Genomic DNA, 15,299 nt, shown 5'->3' with positions numbered 1-15,299 from the left:
TATCCGTCCAACTGGTATGCGCTGGTCCCTATACACTGCTGTGTTTGAAACTGATTCTTGTGTATGAGTGTTAGAATTCTATGAAAACAGGCAGTTCCCCCATTCAACAACGGGCAACATTACTGTGTATTAACGTTTGCCTACTGGGTAAAAACCCACTGGCATCTAGATACCAGACACCTTAATCCATTCTTGTTAGTCAAGAGTCTGTGTGCATCACAGAACGCAGAATTCGCCACATGTGCACCAAGTCCATATAAGGAGATTCTCCTGGACCACTTGCACAAGGAATATACCATAAAGTGGATGGGGGTGTTTTGGAAAATGAAAGTAAAATTCTTTACCAAAATCCTTTGAAATATATCGTACATGTACCGTATATTGACTTCTTTTTGCTTCTCTGACTTACACAATATTTATAAATGAAAATAAATGTGTGTTTGGTCAGTCTTGCGGTGACGACATCAGTCACGTCCATTCTCCTGAACACACCTTTAAAACCAGCCAAACTCATATTTATGCCCGTAGTCATAATTTCATGTAAACTCCAGGAAAGTGTTTAACCCCTTCATGCCGGGATTCTTTTGACCGTGACTGCTGGGCTGTGGTATGCCCAGTATGCAAAGCTCTGTCCAGCAGCAGGCCCCATTGAACCAGCAGCTGCATGGTGAATAGACTGTATGTATGGTATGCACTAATCCTCACACAAAGCCACGGCTGTGGACAGCTCCCAGTATGAAGGGGTTGAAACAAGTTGGTACTTGTTTCACCTTTAAAAAAACATCCTTGTGATGGGCTTCCAACTGATAGGAAGGGGTAAGCCGTCTGAGGTGTTTATGAATGTCTTAAAACAGGTCCCATCTTTTCTTGTACCCAGGCCCAGCTTCACCAAGGAGGAGCGGGAGAAGCTGGCCGAGATGGAGCGCCTCCTCAGGGAGGCCCAGGCAGAGAAGCAGGCCCTCCTCAACCAGCAGGTACCCACAAAACCACGCCCACAAACCCAACCCCTCGTGAGTTGATTCAATCCCCTCCTTTGGAAGGGGTGTTTTTCCTCCTTTTTCGCTGTTTGCCGGGTGATTGCACCGCAAAGACCAGAATGCTGCCATCGCATTGCTGTGTCACGCTCCTGCAAGAAAGAAGGCTTGTACATGTAGTTTGCTGTAGAGCTCCTGAAATACCAGTGTGTGATCTTTCTGCTTGAATTTGGATCTTATGAAAGAACATTATATTTTCTTAAGGATTACGTAATCATCTCCACCGATACAAACCACAATGATTTACCATTTCACAATGATCTGAAGTTGGATTATCCTCAACAGTCTCCAGCAGAAAAATCACATCAAAAGGTTTCTGAGGAGAGTAGGCCACAACGTTTCTGGTCATGTAAATGGTGTTTTTTCATATATTCCACAAATTCATCATTGAAGCAGAACAGCTCAACTTGCTCTCAGGGCCCAATTTCACGGAGCTGCTTAACAGTTGGCAGAAAAGTTGTGCTAATTTCAGCAGAAAATATCCTAGCCTTAGGCTCTATTTCATGGCAATGCTAGGCGTAGTTGTGCTAATAGTTGTGCACACATAGATATTTCTATCCTCATGCCACAAACTTTAAGCAAGTTTTTCCTCCAAGGTTAGCATATCTTGGGCTGTGCTTACTGTCTCCATGAAATACGCTGAGCCTCTGTAAGTGTGAAATGGTGTGCTAAGCAGCACCATGGAATTGGGCCCAGGTGTGATCAAATTCGCTCCTTTTGTTTGAAATGTCTTATGAAAAGAAAGCAGGTGATGATGTTTGATGATGACCAAAAGATATCAGAGGGAGTTAGTTAGAAGGTGTAAAAAGCTTTTGCGGGTTGCAAACAAATGTTTAAAAGGAATAGTTTGGGATATTTCTGGGCACATTTTTATCCAGAACACTACAGATTTTTGGCAGGGAATTATCAGGTGTGATCGTATCAGAATTCTGACATGCGCTTTTATGGTTGCTTTCGTTTACTAGCGCAAGCACATACATGTAGGTTGCAGTAGAACTTTCACATTGTATGGCCTGGGAGCTTGCTTTGCTGTAGATAACACTAATCCTCCAGCCTACTTGGGCTAGAAGCTCTGCCAGACGTCAGTCTGCATCATATGTCAAAGAGGCTTGCCTGGCCAGTGTAACACGATCCAACAGGTCAACTCCCCCCTCCCCCAAGACCAAGCAACCCAGGGGTCTGTGGTTGCCAGTCACCACAAGATCCAACAGTGGCATTGTTCAATGGGACTAGCTCTCATAGTCTCAACGTGGCCTGTTTGTTTGGCTGATGTTGATTGCCCAGTACTTCAAAGTGTGTTAGGGTTTTTCACCCGAGGCACTGTGCTGTGTCTGGCAGGGGAGGGTTCAGGGAGTTCAAGAATAGGCCTCTATCATGGGACATCTTGCTTGTTGACCATTCGAAGCATTGTGACCAAACTGAGGGTGGAAAGAAAAAATACATGTAGTTTGTTCCCCTCATCGATGCGTGATGCTGTTATGCTATTTGCATGGGGTCTACAGGGGACAAGACAAACATGGCAGCATTGTGATAATGGTCTCTTGTGTGTTGAGAAAGATGAACGCTGAATGAATGTGATTGACTCCAACAAAATGAGCCATGGCAACACAGTCGTTAATTGTTACTTTCTCATTTGAATTAGAGCCTACTCAACTCCTCAATTTTATATATCACTCCAGTGTGACATTCTGGTGAATATATACTGGTACATGCTGCACACTTGTTCTGTTACTTTTCATCATGCCAAAATGGAAGGCCTCACTACAATGAAGCGCTTGAAGCTTTTGATTCCTTCTTGGACATGGTCAAAAATACTCTTCTGCTGGGAAACTTTCCAAAATGCAGCAGCATGGTGGTGGCTTTAGGGTAGTGTTAGGAGAACAAAGCACAGAGTTCACCAGTTCACGGAAATCTTATTTTTGTGCCCCTGCAGACAAGGTCGAAGGGGCGTACCGTTCCCACCTTTTTTCCTCCTGGTTCAAGGTTGTCCTTGATTTTTTCGCAGAGCTGTAGGGACTTTTAATGGGCATTTTTTAGGCACATTATGTTCATGTCTCCCACTCCTGGGGGTATTTTTCTGGCCTCAAAGAAATGAAAATTGTCATTTGTCTGGTTAGCCAGATTGTAATCTGTGAACTGTTGTTCTTGTTTGGCTCGTAATTGAACCGTTTCCCCTTTTCACATGCATTTTTAGAATCGCTTGAGACAAGCAGAGGAACAGCTCCTGAGGGAGGAACAGCGCAAGAGGGAAGACCTGGAACACCAGCTGAGGGAGGAGACACTCCGACGGGAAGAGCTGGTGCAGAACCAAGTCCGGCTGAGGGAGAAGCAGAGGAGTGCCCAGGTGAGTTTGTCACACGGAGAGGGAGGGGCTACAAGACTGGAAAGCCACGAGCAATTTAAAAAAACAACAAGCAGAAAATGCTCTTTTTTTTTTAATCCTAATCACCCCAAATCCATCAAAATCTGTTTCCACTCTTTGTGGGTTCATGATTGACTTGGTCTAGAAGGCCTGAGGGGACCAAGCATTGATAGATTGTGATGGACTGAGTCTGGGATTCCTGAAGCACTGCTGGGGTATTCCATGCACGTTGTCATGGCAACAGTAGTGATGACGTCATGTAAGTCATGTGTAATAAGACCATCAAACAAGACCATCACGCTACTGGTGGACTTCTTATCAAGAAATTTGGATCGTACAGGGAGTGTTGGAGTTTGATGGATTTGGTTCAGTGCCTAGTAAAAGATGTGAGCAAGTTACATGTAGTTAACCCTCCTTTGGTTTTACAGCACAAATATGCACAAGTGCCCAAGGTCACTCTCTTGCATGTTGGTGCAGTGCACAACACAACACAGCTGTGCTCTGAGGTGTTTACCAAGTGACCCAAAGAGTGACTTCAGCATAGGAGGGTTAAACAGTCTATGATCCGGAATTGGAATAGTGGTTTATTTGTGCATGCCGACTTGGCCAGTCCGTGTGCACTGGAGCGCCCAACAATTTAATGAGCTGGCATTGGGGAAAATTGACAATTTTTACCAAATCAACATGTGTGCCTAGGAATGTTTTGCCCCAGCTATCATGCATCAAAATTATGTTGGCTAAAAAATCTTATGCATGTTTTGACCGCCTGTCATCTCTGAACCATCCAATCATTGACGTCAGGAGTTCCAAAGTTAGATTATAGCATAATAGCTGACCATTATTGAACATGACGTTCCGATCGCAGTTTGGCCAGGCTCTCTGGTACACACAGGTCTTTGAATCAGCCATTCTGATCCCGGACTTTCCAGTTGACCTTGATATTTAAATGACCTGACCTATATTTGGGCCGGGCTTTCTGAATGTGGAATGAACGGAATAATCATGTTTGTAGATTAACATACACCATTCTTGCCACGTACGGTCGTCGTTGCGAAGTGCTCTTTTGTTTAAAAACGTTTGCGGACTCCAGCGGACTTCCCCCAGGAAGAACAGGAAGGCCTTTACTGGTAAGCCCCCTAAAATAGCATGGATGTTCAAAATGATACCTTGTTTTGCTTCTGTGATTTTTTTTTCTCCAGTCGAGACCTCTGACCAGGTTTCTCCCCATCAGTAGCCTGGACTTTGACCTGAGGGCACACATCGAGAACGCTGGACATAACGTGGACATGTGCAAGGAGGTACGTCACTGAAATGCAGGCCTCATGGGTGGTGGTGTTGTGAAGGCGTAGTGGGTAGGGTTTGTGACTACCGATATGGTGTCAGCAGGGTGGAATCCAGTGATTGAGTGTATGTTATCACCTTGTGTCAGCCACTTCAGCCCCACTTGCCTCTCTCCGCCTAGGAGTAAAAATGGGTACCTGACAGGGCAGAGATGGTTGGTGTGGTTGATAAGCCATGTAGGGGTTAAAATAGCTACACCAAGCTGTATCCACTCCGAGTGAAATAAAAGAGGGCGTGTTAAGGGTTCTATTTTTACCCACAATCAACTTATCCAGAGTTGGACGGTAAAAAAATTGAAATTTGCCCTATTTATTTTTCAAAACAAACAAAACAAAAGATGACAATTTTTTTGCGAAAACTGCATTATTCAGAATGGGTGGGTTTGTAATCCTACCAGTAAAAAGATACTGGCTCCTTATTCTCCAAACGGAGGCGTGAATACCAAATAAATCCCTGGACGTACTCCTGAATGGTGTTGTCTTGTTTGTTCCCCATGGCTTGACCCATAGATAACCTTGTCCAGAGGCACCTGCCGTGGCTACATGATCAAGATGGGCGGCCGCATCAAGACGTGGCGGCGGCGCTGGTTCGTCTTCAACCGTCTCAAGCGCTCGTTCCTCTACTTCTCCTCGGACCGGGATGAATCGCGGCCCAAGGGCGGCATGTACTTCCAGGCCATCCAGGACGTCTACTTTGACCACCTGCGGCCCCACAAGAGCCCCAACCCGGTGCTGACCTTCTGCATCAAGACCAAGGAGCGGACCTTCTTCCTGGTAGCACCCACAGCCGAGGCCATGCGCATCTGGATGGACGTGATCGTGACGGGCGCCGAGGGTTACAAGGAGTTCCAGTGAGGTCGGGGGCTATGGCTGAAAATGATACACCTATGGGAAATGCACATGGCCACTAGTTTGTGGCTTCCATAGACATGCATGTTGACACCAGACGCAGCCACGTAATGTGGACATGTTTAGAGTTTTAGTTCTAGGGCAGAGGTGACGAACTGTTCCCCCCCCCACAAACCCGTAGTTCCTGCTTGCACTCTCTGCACGAAAAAGAGAAGGCGTTTTGTTACCTGGGAACAAATTTGAACCTAGGTGACAGCACTTGCCAATGCCACTGGCTAATATTTGCGCACCACTCTTGGTTGGACACATGCCCGTCCTAATTGTAATACACTATGGGAGGCTAGTAGACTGGTCCCAGTCTGTTCATTGTCATTCTACGTGCAGCTTGTTGCAGAGGCAGGAGCCAGGCGGTCGGCCCAGCCTTTCTCTTTTTTTTTTATGATGAGGGATACTTTTGATCGGATCCCAAAAGTGCAAGAACTTCATGATAGGACATAACCTGCATTCTACCAGAATGCCTAGCCAGGCTTTAATGACCTTTGACCGTAAAGTGCATTGAACCCTGAACCTGATTTGAGATGATAGGTTGTCATTTCTTTGTGGACTCTTTTTCCCCCCAGATTTTGGACAATGTGAATGTGGTGTTTGGAATGTTTTTGTTGAGGAAAAATTTTGTGTGTTCTGATGACTTTAACCTTTGACTGATCAGAGCATGTGTAAAAATCAAAGTTTTCACGGTTTGGTGCAAAAGGAACAAACTTTCTTTGCTGCGCCAAGCTTATTTCACTATAAGAAAGCTGAGTTTTCCGTCGTAAAGAGACACGACATTTTAATGACAAAATAGGCAAGCTGAATTTATAAATATTTTACCAAACTGTACAGAGTACACTAACATGGTGCCTATGTGACTTGAGTTTTCTGCCGCCAAGCTGTGAAGTTTTAACAAATGTCCATCATTTTAAACAGCAAAGAAAAAACTGCCTGGTGTGGTAATTTGTAAAAGATGTAAAAAACTTCAAATATCAATTGTTAAAAATTACAATGCTCTCAAGTTGGGAGATGGAATGCTTGATAACTACAGTGGGCCAACATCTTGAATGGTCTCTTGTAGGAAGGGAACTTGCTCTCTGTCTGTATGGATGAAAACTTCCAGGTGTTTGTTTAAATTTGGGCTAATTCAGATGCACAGTACATTTTAGAATTGAACAGGATCTCTTTCCATCGGTGACTGCACATTTGATCCGGTAGGTTGAGGATGGTGGGAGGATAAGTTTCGACCACGCCTCCAGTTTACCCCCTCGTGTGAATGGACCGTACCCATGTCTGGGGGCAAACTTTCAATTGTGGAATATTTGTATTCAATGCAACTGTAACATACAAAACACATTTTCTGTATTAATGCAATCTGTTGAAGAAGTGTACTCATTAATTTAATATAAAAGCTTGATACTTGATAAGAGTTACGTGTACTTAAAAGTGGCTGGACGGTGGGTTTCTGACGCCAGTCACGAGGCCATGTCCAAAAAGGGTATTATCGGCTATGGCTATTTCTACATGGCAGGTTAATGGCCATCACTAAAGCCATAGCCACAAGATACGTCATTCAGACATAGCCTTGTTGTCCCTATAGTCCCTGCCCTATTTTGTAGCACACTACAACATACCACTTCTGGTTTGTCTCTAACATGTATTAGATGAGAGAATCAAAGCATTTACCTAGTCATGTCAGTTTACCTCAGCTAATAAGCAGTTTCTGGTGCTACACACGGTAGTACCACCACCCTGGTCTTACATGTACTAGTGATTCCTAGTGGATTTGTATCCTAGTCCTTGGAAGTAATGTGCCGTCCTTGAATGATCGAACTAGCCAACTGTACTGACAAAAGGAAATCCTCAAGCACTGCTGTGGGGGTGCTCCACAACAGTTGAAGTCTCGGGCCAAATAAGGCCGGGTCCAAATTACTTGGCTATGGCTTGAAATTACACATGACTCTATGGAAACTGGCTTTTGCCTCCACCATAGACTCTTGCATAATTTTAGGCCACAGCCAAGTAATTCGGACACGGCCTATGACTACTATTAAAAGAGTACTTAGAAACGGTTAACTACTTTAATAGCACCATACTGTCCTACATGTAGTTGGACTGTGCCTTGTAAATTCCGAGTGGTACTTGTGTGGTGTCAGTTGGAATAAGTACTTAAATACTTGTGGTATTTATGACGTCATGTTTCCAAAGACACAGAATCCATATCCCAAGGTCACTGCAGTACGAATCAAACTGTGAAATCGGACACCTTTTTGTTATCAAGAGATCAAGTGACATCGCTGGCCGTAATGGATTTTGAATAATAAAGTACAATAGAAGGGCTTTACATTATGTCATTGCTGTCAAGTCGACGTTTATGTAAACATGAAAACAAGTACATTAAAACTAAATCTACATTTTACTGTAAAACCAAATATTAGACTTGTGCAGTCTTCCCACCTTTTTTCTATATTGTTAAATATTAAACTTTGAATACTGACAACTTTTACTAAAATGTAAAAACAATAAATAGTACCATGCATACCAAGTATATTTGAAACTATGCAGGTTTATTTATCAATACGTTGGTATAGGTTTATTTATTAATTGGTAGCTGGCTAATTTGTACATTTTAGGAGAAAGATTTTAAGTTTGGTAGGTTCATGTAGGTTTAGGACTATTTATCTGTTGGAAAACGTTTGGTCATAGGTGAGTATCCAGTCACAAAGAGTCTGATCTCGCTCTACAACAAAATGCAGGTCATACTTGGTAACCGGGGAACTCTACGTTGTTACAAGTTGTGACATATTGTGATATTCAGATTCAAAGGAAATTTGCTGTTGTGTTTATAGCATTTCGCGGGACTTTATAGGTCAGTTCATAACTGCCGTGAAAGCAAACATGAATTGGTGTTGTGAAATCATATATACATGTTGCATATTCGCAGAAGTGGAGAACATTTGCACTCAAGCGAAATTTTGCAGCAACTTTTGATCAGAATGTCCAATTCACCTCACTTTCACATTTTGTATGAAGTATGAACTAGCCTTAACAGCGACTGCATTTCCTGCATTTAGGCCAAATCAAGAGCTGTAAGGTTTTAGGATGACTCAACGAGGGCTGAAGTGGCGAAAGGGCAAGTTATACTGTACCTGATTTGAATCAAATCACAGCTTTTATAATAAGCCTTTTGCGAGTTAAATTTAAATAAAATCTGGTACACCATTAAAGTTATCTGATTGTAAAGAAATATAATTTAAATTCCCCAGACTAACGGCACTGTTACTATCCATTGAAATCATTGTATTGTTGTGAGGCGTGACTTGTGTAAACTAAGCAAAAGCTTGCCCCAAAGAACGAGGTAAAGTAACAGTGTCTATAGTCGGGGGAATTCAAATTTTTTTGTGTGTGAATTTAAAGAACTCAGTCTTCCAGATTTTATTCAAATTTAACTTGCAAAAGGCCCATTGCTAAAATGCAGTTGACTACAACCCCAGCAATTTAGAAGTGTCACTTGCATGTATATACCTGTATATGCCTTGCTTGTAATTTCAAGTGGGTGTCTTGAGGCTTCCACTGAGGCAAAGGCACTCAACTTAACCCAAGATGTGTGGTGTGACCCCCATTGTCTCGAAGTCCTGGGGAGTGAAATGTACTTCAATCCAAAGTCTAGGGTGCAAGTCTGAGGAAAATTTTGAAGGTGTCAGTTGGAATAAGTACTTAAATCTGAGCTGACTGTTCTGGCATGGATCGGTTCCTGGCTCACGAGTTCTGCAGTCCAATGTTTCTTGATGGCGTGAGACATTGAAACCCTCATAAGTTTAATTGTGTGAGCGAATGTAGATTCTCAACTTCATCTCAAAACAATCTGACTTCAAGCCAGGCACCACACCGGGAGAATAGTGGAGACATTCAATGACAGCAAATTTAGTATTGCGTTGCACTTGTACTTTGGTTTCTGACAAATGAATTAGACCAATAAAGTATTCACAGACAACTGAACAGCAGTTCCCGCCAATTCTTGTGTTATCAAAACACTAGTGGTTTTTAGCACAAGTTGGAAATGAGTTCCTCGAACTGATTTCACAGTCGTAGAATGCTTACCAAGATGGCATTGCTGCTCACCAGTTAGAGAACACAGGTCACTAGTGTAAGTGTATATTTAATTCCATTAGCCATAGACATTAATTTACCATTTTTTTAAAGAACTTGTCTAGTTTCCATAATTTAAAAATTACCTGTATTATACATAACACATGGACGGTACCAATAAAATATCACTCTGATATTAACAAAATGGACTTGTATTATGTATTTGTGATGAATACAATGGAACTCTCAGGGTTAGGATTATTGACTGCTCTGAGGGTACTTTACTTCATAAGAGTCTTGTCCGGGCTCTGTAGCAACCAACTGCTTGGACAGTGGTGCAGTTGAGTTGAGTACTTTTGTGTTGCTGATAACCTTTCATGTCCCGTCAGGATGCTTCATGTAGCTCCGTCTGTTGAAACAATAAAATTTAGTATGGCGTTTTAATATAACAAGTCAGAGTTAATTAAGATTTAGTAATTTTCAGAATTCAAACCAGAAACAAAGAGTCACGGTAGACTGGAAATCCTGCTCGAGAAGCCTCACCATCCACGTCCCTAAACCATGGAGGAATCTTTGAAAATTGGCATTTGTTGTTTCGGCGCACCAATTTTATAAATCTGTGGCAATTTGTGATTATGTTGGAGCACCCTGTTAGTAGGTCAAGAGGTTGGGGGTTAAAAGTACTTGAGTCTGGTTGAAAGCGGCAGGCATCCAAACACGCCCATCTGGCTGTTTTTCACCAGAACTTACTTGAGCCAATTCAACTATTTATCCAAGTTATTTGCAGTAGTCTTACATTTGCTGCGCAGTGCTGGACTACGTTTCCATGTTTTCAAATTGGATTGTAACTTTCTGAAGTAACTGACACGCAGGTTGGGTACTTGTGCCAGGACTAAGTAAGATGTGGGAGTTGAGTCAAGTAACTTCCTGAAGTAATTGACACACAGGTTGGGTACTTGTGCCAGGACTTAGTAAGACGTGGGAGTCGAGTCGAGTAACTTCCTGAAGTAACTGAAACGCAGGTTGGGTACTTGTGCCAGCACTAAGTAAGAGGTGGGAGTTGAGTCAAGTAACTTCCTGAAGTAATTGACACACAGGTTGGGTACTTGTGCCAGCACTAAGTAAGAGGTGGGAGTTGAGTCGAGTAACTTCCTGAAGTAACTGAAACGCAGGTTGGGTACTTGTGCCAGCACTAAGTAAGAGGTGGGAGTTGAGTCAAGTAACTTCCTGAAGTAATTGACACACAGGTTGGGTACTTGTGCCAGCACTAAGTAAGAGGTGGGAGTTGAGTCGAGTAACTTCCTGAAGTAATTGACACACAGGTTGGGTACTTGTGCCAGTACTAAGTAAGAGGTGGGAGTTGAGTCAAGTAACTTCCTGAAGTAATTGACACACAGGTTGGGTACTTGTGCCAGCACTAAGTAAGAGGTGGGAGTTGAGTCAAGTAACTTCCTGAAGTAATTGACACACAGGTTGGGTACTTGTGCCAGCACTAAGTAAGAGGTGGGAGTTGAGTCGAGTAACTTCCTGAAGTAACTGACACACAGGTTGGGTACTTGTGCCAGTACTAAGTAAGAGGTGGGAGTTGAGTTGAACACATTCATGTTAGCGTGAGTAATCAAACGTGTTGCACATGTTGACTGAAATGAGATCGACACCCATTCCACTATTAACCTCCGGCAAAAAAAAAGGAAATCCTTCAAATTTCCAAGGTAAGTAATGGCCTGATGCGGGCAGGGACTCCAAGCTAACTAGGACACATGGGAGTCTGGGCTCGGCAAAGTTGCTTTGGGAATCTCCAGAGCTCTGTAAGCAAATTCGTTGCAATTTGCCCCAGAACAGTCTGTTTTGTTGTGACAATTTTGTGTGACTACCTCCTCCCCAAATCAAATTGGTCCTGAGCACTCATGCACGGTATCTGACTTTCGTGTTAAAACAAAAGTCAGTAAACAAATCAGCAGGCAGTTGATGTAGGGCTGATTTATGACAGTTCTAGCTCCTCGAGTAGAGCATCTGAACATGTAGGGGTTGCAGAATCCAGCAAAGAAGCTCAACCTCCCCTCCCATCAATTTTCTAAAAACAAAGCCACAGTTTCTTCTAAAACAATAAATCAGTTCATTGTTCAAACAGAAACTCATTTTCAAAAGAAAAGTGGCCGATGTCGGTCACCTACTCTAACACTATCAGAACACAAAAGACAGGACCATCTCACATTCATACAAGTGATATTCACTAGCCCAAATGCCCACGATACGCCCTGTTCTGAACAAAAGCCAGCATTTTTCATTGAATTTCAAACATGGCATGAAATATTTGCAGGGTTAGAGGACAGAAAAGACAAAATTTTGAAATAAATTCTTTTTCCCCCGACAAAGTGTAGGTTTTCTTACAAGAGATCATTTGCCGCTTGGAGGTCGGCGATCTTCTTCTCGGTCACTTCCATCCACTCTCGGTACTTCTCCCCCCACTGGAGTTTCATCTGAAGACAGACACAAATACAATCAAAACCCTATTAAGTTTTCACAAACACTAAGACTTAGTGCCTGATTTAATGATCAAATAATGGAATAAGTATGTGCTTGGCCACTAGATTCAGACTGGCCAAGCACATTCATAAATACCTTTTTTAAGTCAGAGTCAAAAGAAGTCAAGATTTCCAACAATTTTGTTCTGGAATTTTACTTTCTTTTTCCTGTACACCCCCCGTCCTTTTTACTGTGTATTCCCTGCGCAAATTGTCCAGCCAAATCTCCATATGATATGAACTATCAAAATGTTAATACACGGTCAAGTTGCATGCGGCTGGATGGGGAGACTGTCGGAGGTATTTATGAATATTCCATTATTATATTCCACTTTGACCTTTTCCAAAAAGAATTCCAGCATCTTCTCTAAAAGGTTTGGCCAGTATTGAACCTGATTTTGCTAAGCATTTTTTCCCTGCACTAAGCACATTTGTAGACTTAATAGCCTTGCACCAGTTTATTAGTTTAACAACTAATGACAGAAAACAAAAGATTGTGAGACTTGATTATTCCATTTTCCCTCCCAAACTCACGGAAAAGCCACCAAATGTAGCCTCAACTCTCAGAAAAGCCATGCTAATTTTACATAAAAACTTTCTAAATGTTGCCCCCCCCTTAAAAAAAATACTGGCACCCAGATAAAGTTAGTTCTTCATCTGCCTCTTCCTCCTGAAAGAGAAGGCCCTTAGATGTGAAGGAAGGACATGTACTAAGCATACACTCAACACCAGCCCAACTTCCCAAAATGAACCCCTGTACCTTCAGGTTCAGCTGTTCCTCTTTCTCACACCACTGCGCCTCCTTGATGCTTAACTCGCTAAACAACTCCTCAAACTTCTCCCTCAAATCACCGTTTTCCTTCTTCAGCTCCTCGTTGAAGAGCCGGAGCTCCTCGTTCTCAGACTGCAGGGATTTGTTTTGCTGCTTCAAGGAGGCGATTTCTTCCTCGTGATTGCAGGATGTCGGCGAAGGAGAAGTCTGTAGCACGAAAGGCAAGAGCTACTTTTGAACCCAGAAGAACTATCTATCTCAGTTTTGCAGAACTGAGGTTGAAAAGTGCTCATGGAAAGATGTATACAGTGCCCACAGGCACAGGACAGTCACGTGTACGTCTGGAGGTAACAGTGTCCTGTCATTTGGATAGAGTTATTCTCAGAGGGCTGCCGTAGGATTTGTACACAATTTTCCAGTCAAGAACCCTCACCTATTTAGACCTGTCCCCCTTGAGCAGAAGCTCCCCCTCAGTGGTTGAAAATAGCCATGTTTGTTGAGGGTGTTTATTTTGTTGGTAATAAGGTGCCCGTAACGCATGCATTTCATAGTCGTTTGTGAGCCAGCGAAGTGCAGTGCCAACCAATGGAGCCACTGTTGCTAGGAAAATTGTGCCCTCTATTGGTCCAGCTCGGGGCTCATAGCACGATGACATCCCTGATTGTTTATGTGTGCTATTCTATGGCAGAGAGATGGAACATGATACATCAAGCTCCTATAGGAAAGAGCACATGTATGCAAACAAAGCATGACGTCGTTACCGGTATGTAGGTCTCCTGGGGATACATGTACCGAGTATGGTGAGTCAATGTCAGTGGGGTAGCACCAGGGGGGGATGTTCCCCCCCCACAAATTCCCAGTGCCCCTCCCCCCAACTGAAAAAATGTATGAATGGATATTGAACAAAGGTAACAAAAACTTGCCCCGAAAAAAAACCCGCACCAGTAAAAGCTGATGCCCCCTATAAGATGCTGGTGTACCCTTTGTAACCCCTCCCACTAGTAAAATCCTAGCTGCACCACTGGTCCATGTATGTACACGGTCATTTCAATTCCAATGCCCACAGTGTGGAAACCAACGTTCACACATCTATCACGGGTATGCACTGATAAGTTTGCCCTTCTGTTGTCCATGTACTGTACATTCCTACTAGTTCTAAAACAAGGGTATCCATAGCATTTGATTGCTACAAGAAGTTTTTGATATGTCTCAGGCAAGGGAATGCTCGTGAATGGAGCACGGCTAAAACCGGTGATGTTGTCATGAAGGAAAAGAAACAGTCATTTTTCATTTTCTTTTTCCAGAATCATTCACCTTTTTCATTTTTCGCAACGATTCCTGGTGGCTTCGCTTGAGTTCTTCCATCTCTTTTGTGTGCTGCAAACTCAGGTCGTCCATCTTTTGCTGGAGGTCACTGACCTTGGGGTCATTGCTTGACCTAACACGGAGGAGAAAAGACAAGTCTTTTGTGGGATGTTTGGTTTGAAGCAAAAACAAATTTTCTATTCAACAGCAATTTCTTCCCTTGTTATCTATTAAATTGTGGAAGAGACAACTAAACCTAAGTTTGCACATGTAGGCCTACCACTTGCTTTCACTCTAAGTCTGACTTCAATTTTAACATGGTAAGGTCATCATGTAACAACCAGGTTTCCAAGAGTAAATTAGGCTAGGCCGATGCTGATTTTCATTAAAAAAAATATTTGTCGCCCATGATAGCATTTGTTATATTTTACCTGTGTTCCGTCATGGAAGTTGTGACATATTCTTTCTGTTTCTTGTGAACAGTCGTGTTCTTGGCTTTCCTCAAGTCATCTAACCTTTTCTTCAGTGCTGCTACTTCTGCCTCTAACTGGTAAATTAAAAAGTAGCCAAGCTGAATTGAGAGCATTTTCCGCTTAGAAGTGCACAGACAAAGATTGTGCGAGAGAAAAAAGCTATGAATGTACAATTGTAGGTACACGGTACTTGATAGCACAGTGAAGCGGGTAGCCCTGGATACAGTAAGACTAGTGCTTACCTCTTCCACTCGGCTTTTAAGAAAATAAGCGTCACTTTTAGCCTCTGCAGCTTTGGAACTCGCGCTGGTTCTAACAGGTCGGGACATGTTACAGTTGAAATATTCAAAGAAGAGCCACGAAATCAAGAAGGGATTGGAAAGGTGTACGGGACCGCCAGAATTTTGGCGATTGTACAGTAGCCAGCAGAAACAGAAGTTTTACAACTTCCTGGTTACGTGTACACGGTTTTATGCAAAGCTAGCCTTTGACCTTATTGTAATATAGTCTTTAATTCAGC

General features: G+C 42.9%; 2 protein-coding genes across 13 annotated transcripts in view; one reads left to right on the top strand and one right to left on the bottom strand.

Moving 5' to 3' along the window:
• Positions 1-7,750, top strand: part of phldb2 (pleckstrin homology like domain family B member 2) — a 74,945-nt gene extending 67,195 nt beyond the window's left edge. For 11 of the 12 annotated variants that reach the window (XM_087142657.1, XM_022244394.2, XM_087142656.1 and 8 more), the window contains 4 exons: positions 878-1,010; positions 3,229-3,378; positions 4,596-4,694; positions 5,247-7,750. In XM_087142657.1, coding sequence (XP_086998783.1) covers positions 878-1,010; positions 3,229-3,378; positions 4,596-4,694; positions 5,247-5,591 — 727 coding nt within the window. In that variant the 3' untranslated portion in view covers positions 5,592-7,750. The remainder of the gene's footprint in view (positions 1-877; positions 1,011-3,228; positions 3,379-4,595; positions 4,695-5,246) is intronic. The other variant, XM_022244393.2, reaches the window with a different exon arrangement.
• Positions 7,751-7,786: 36 nt separating this feature from the next.
• On the bottom strand, positions 7,787-15,261 carry LOC110984334 (uncharacterized). The gene is made up of 6 exons (XM_022244399.2): positions 15,022-15,261; positions 14,738-14,853; positions 14,316-14,439; positions 12,990-13,208; positions 12,096-12,184; positions 7,787-10,113 (listed from the first exon to the last, which is right to left on the bottom strand). Exons 1-6 carry the CDS (start codon positions 15,106-15,108, stop codon positions 10,080-10,082), a joined length of 669 nt encoding a protein of 222 aa, XP_022100091.2. The 5' UTR covers positions 15,109-15,261; the 3' UTR covers positions 7,787-10,079.
• Between the last annotated feature and the right edge of the window lie 38 nt (positions 15,262-15,299).

Source organism: Acanthaster planci, linkage group LG10 (assembly GCF_054643075.1).
Source record: "Acanthaster planci isolate LZ-2023a linkage group LG10, COTS_SCS, whole genome shotgun sequence".
Classification (NCBI taxonomy): Eukaryota; Metazoa; Echinodermata; class Asteroidea; order Valvatida; family Acanthasteridae; genus Acanthaster; species Acanthaster planci.
This window is presented reverse-complemented; position numbering and strand designations above follow the sequence as displayed.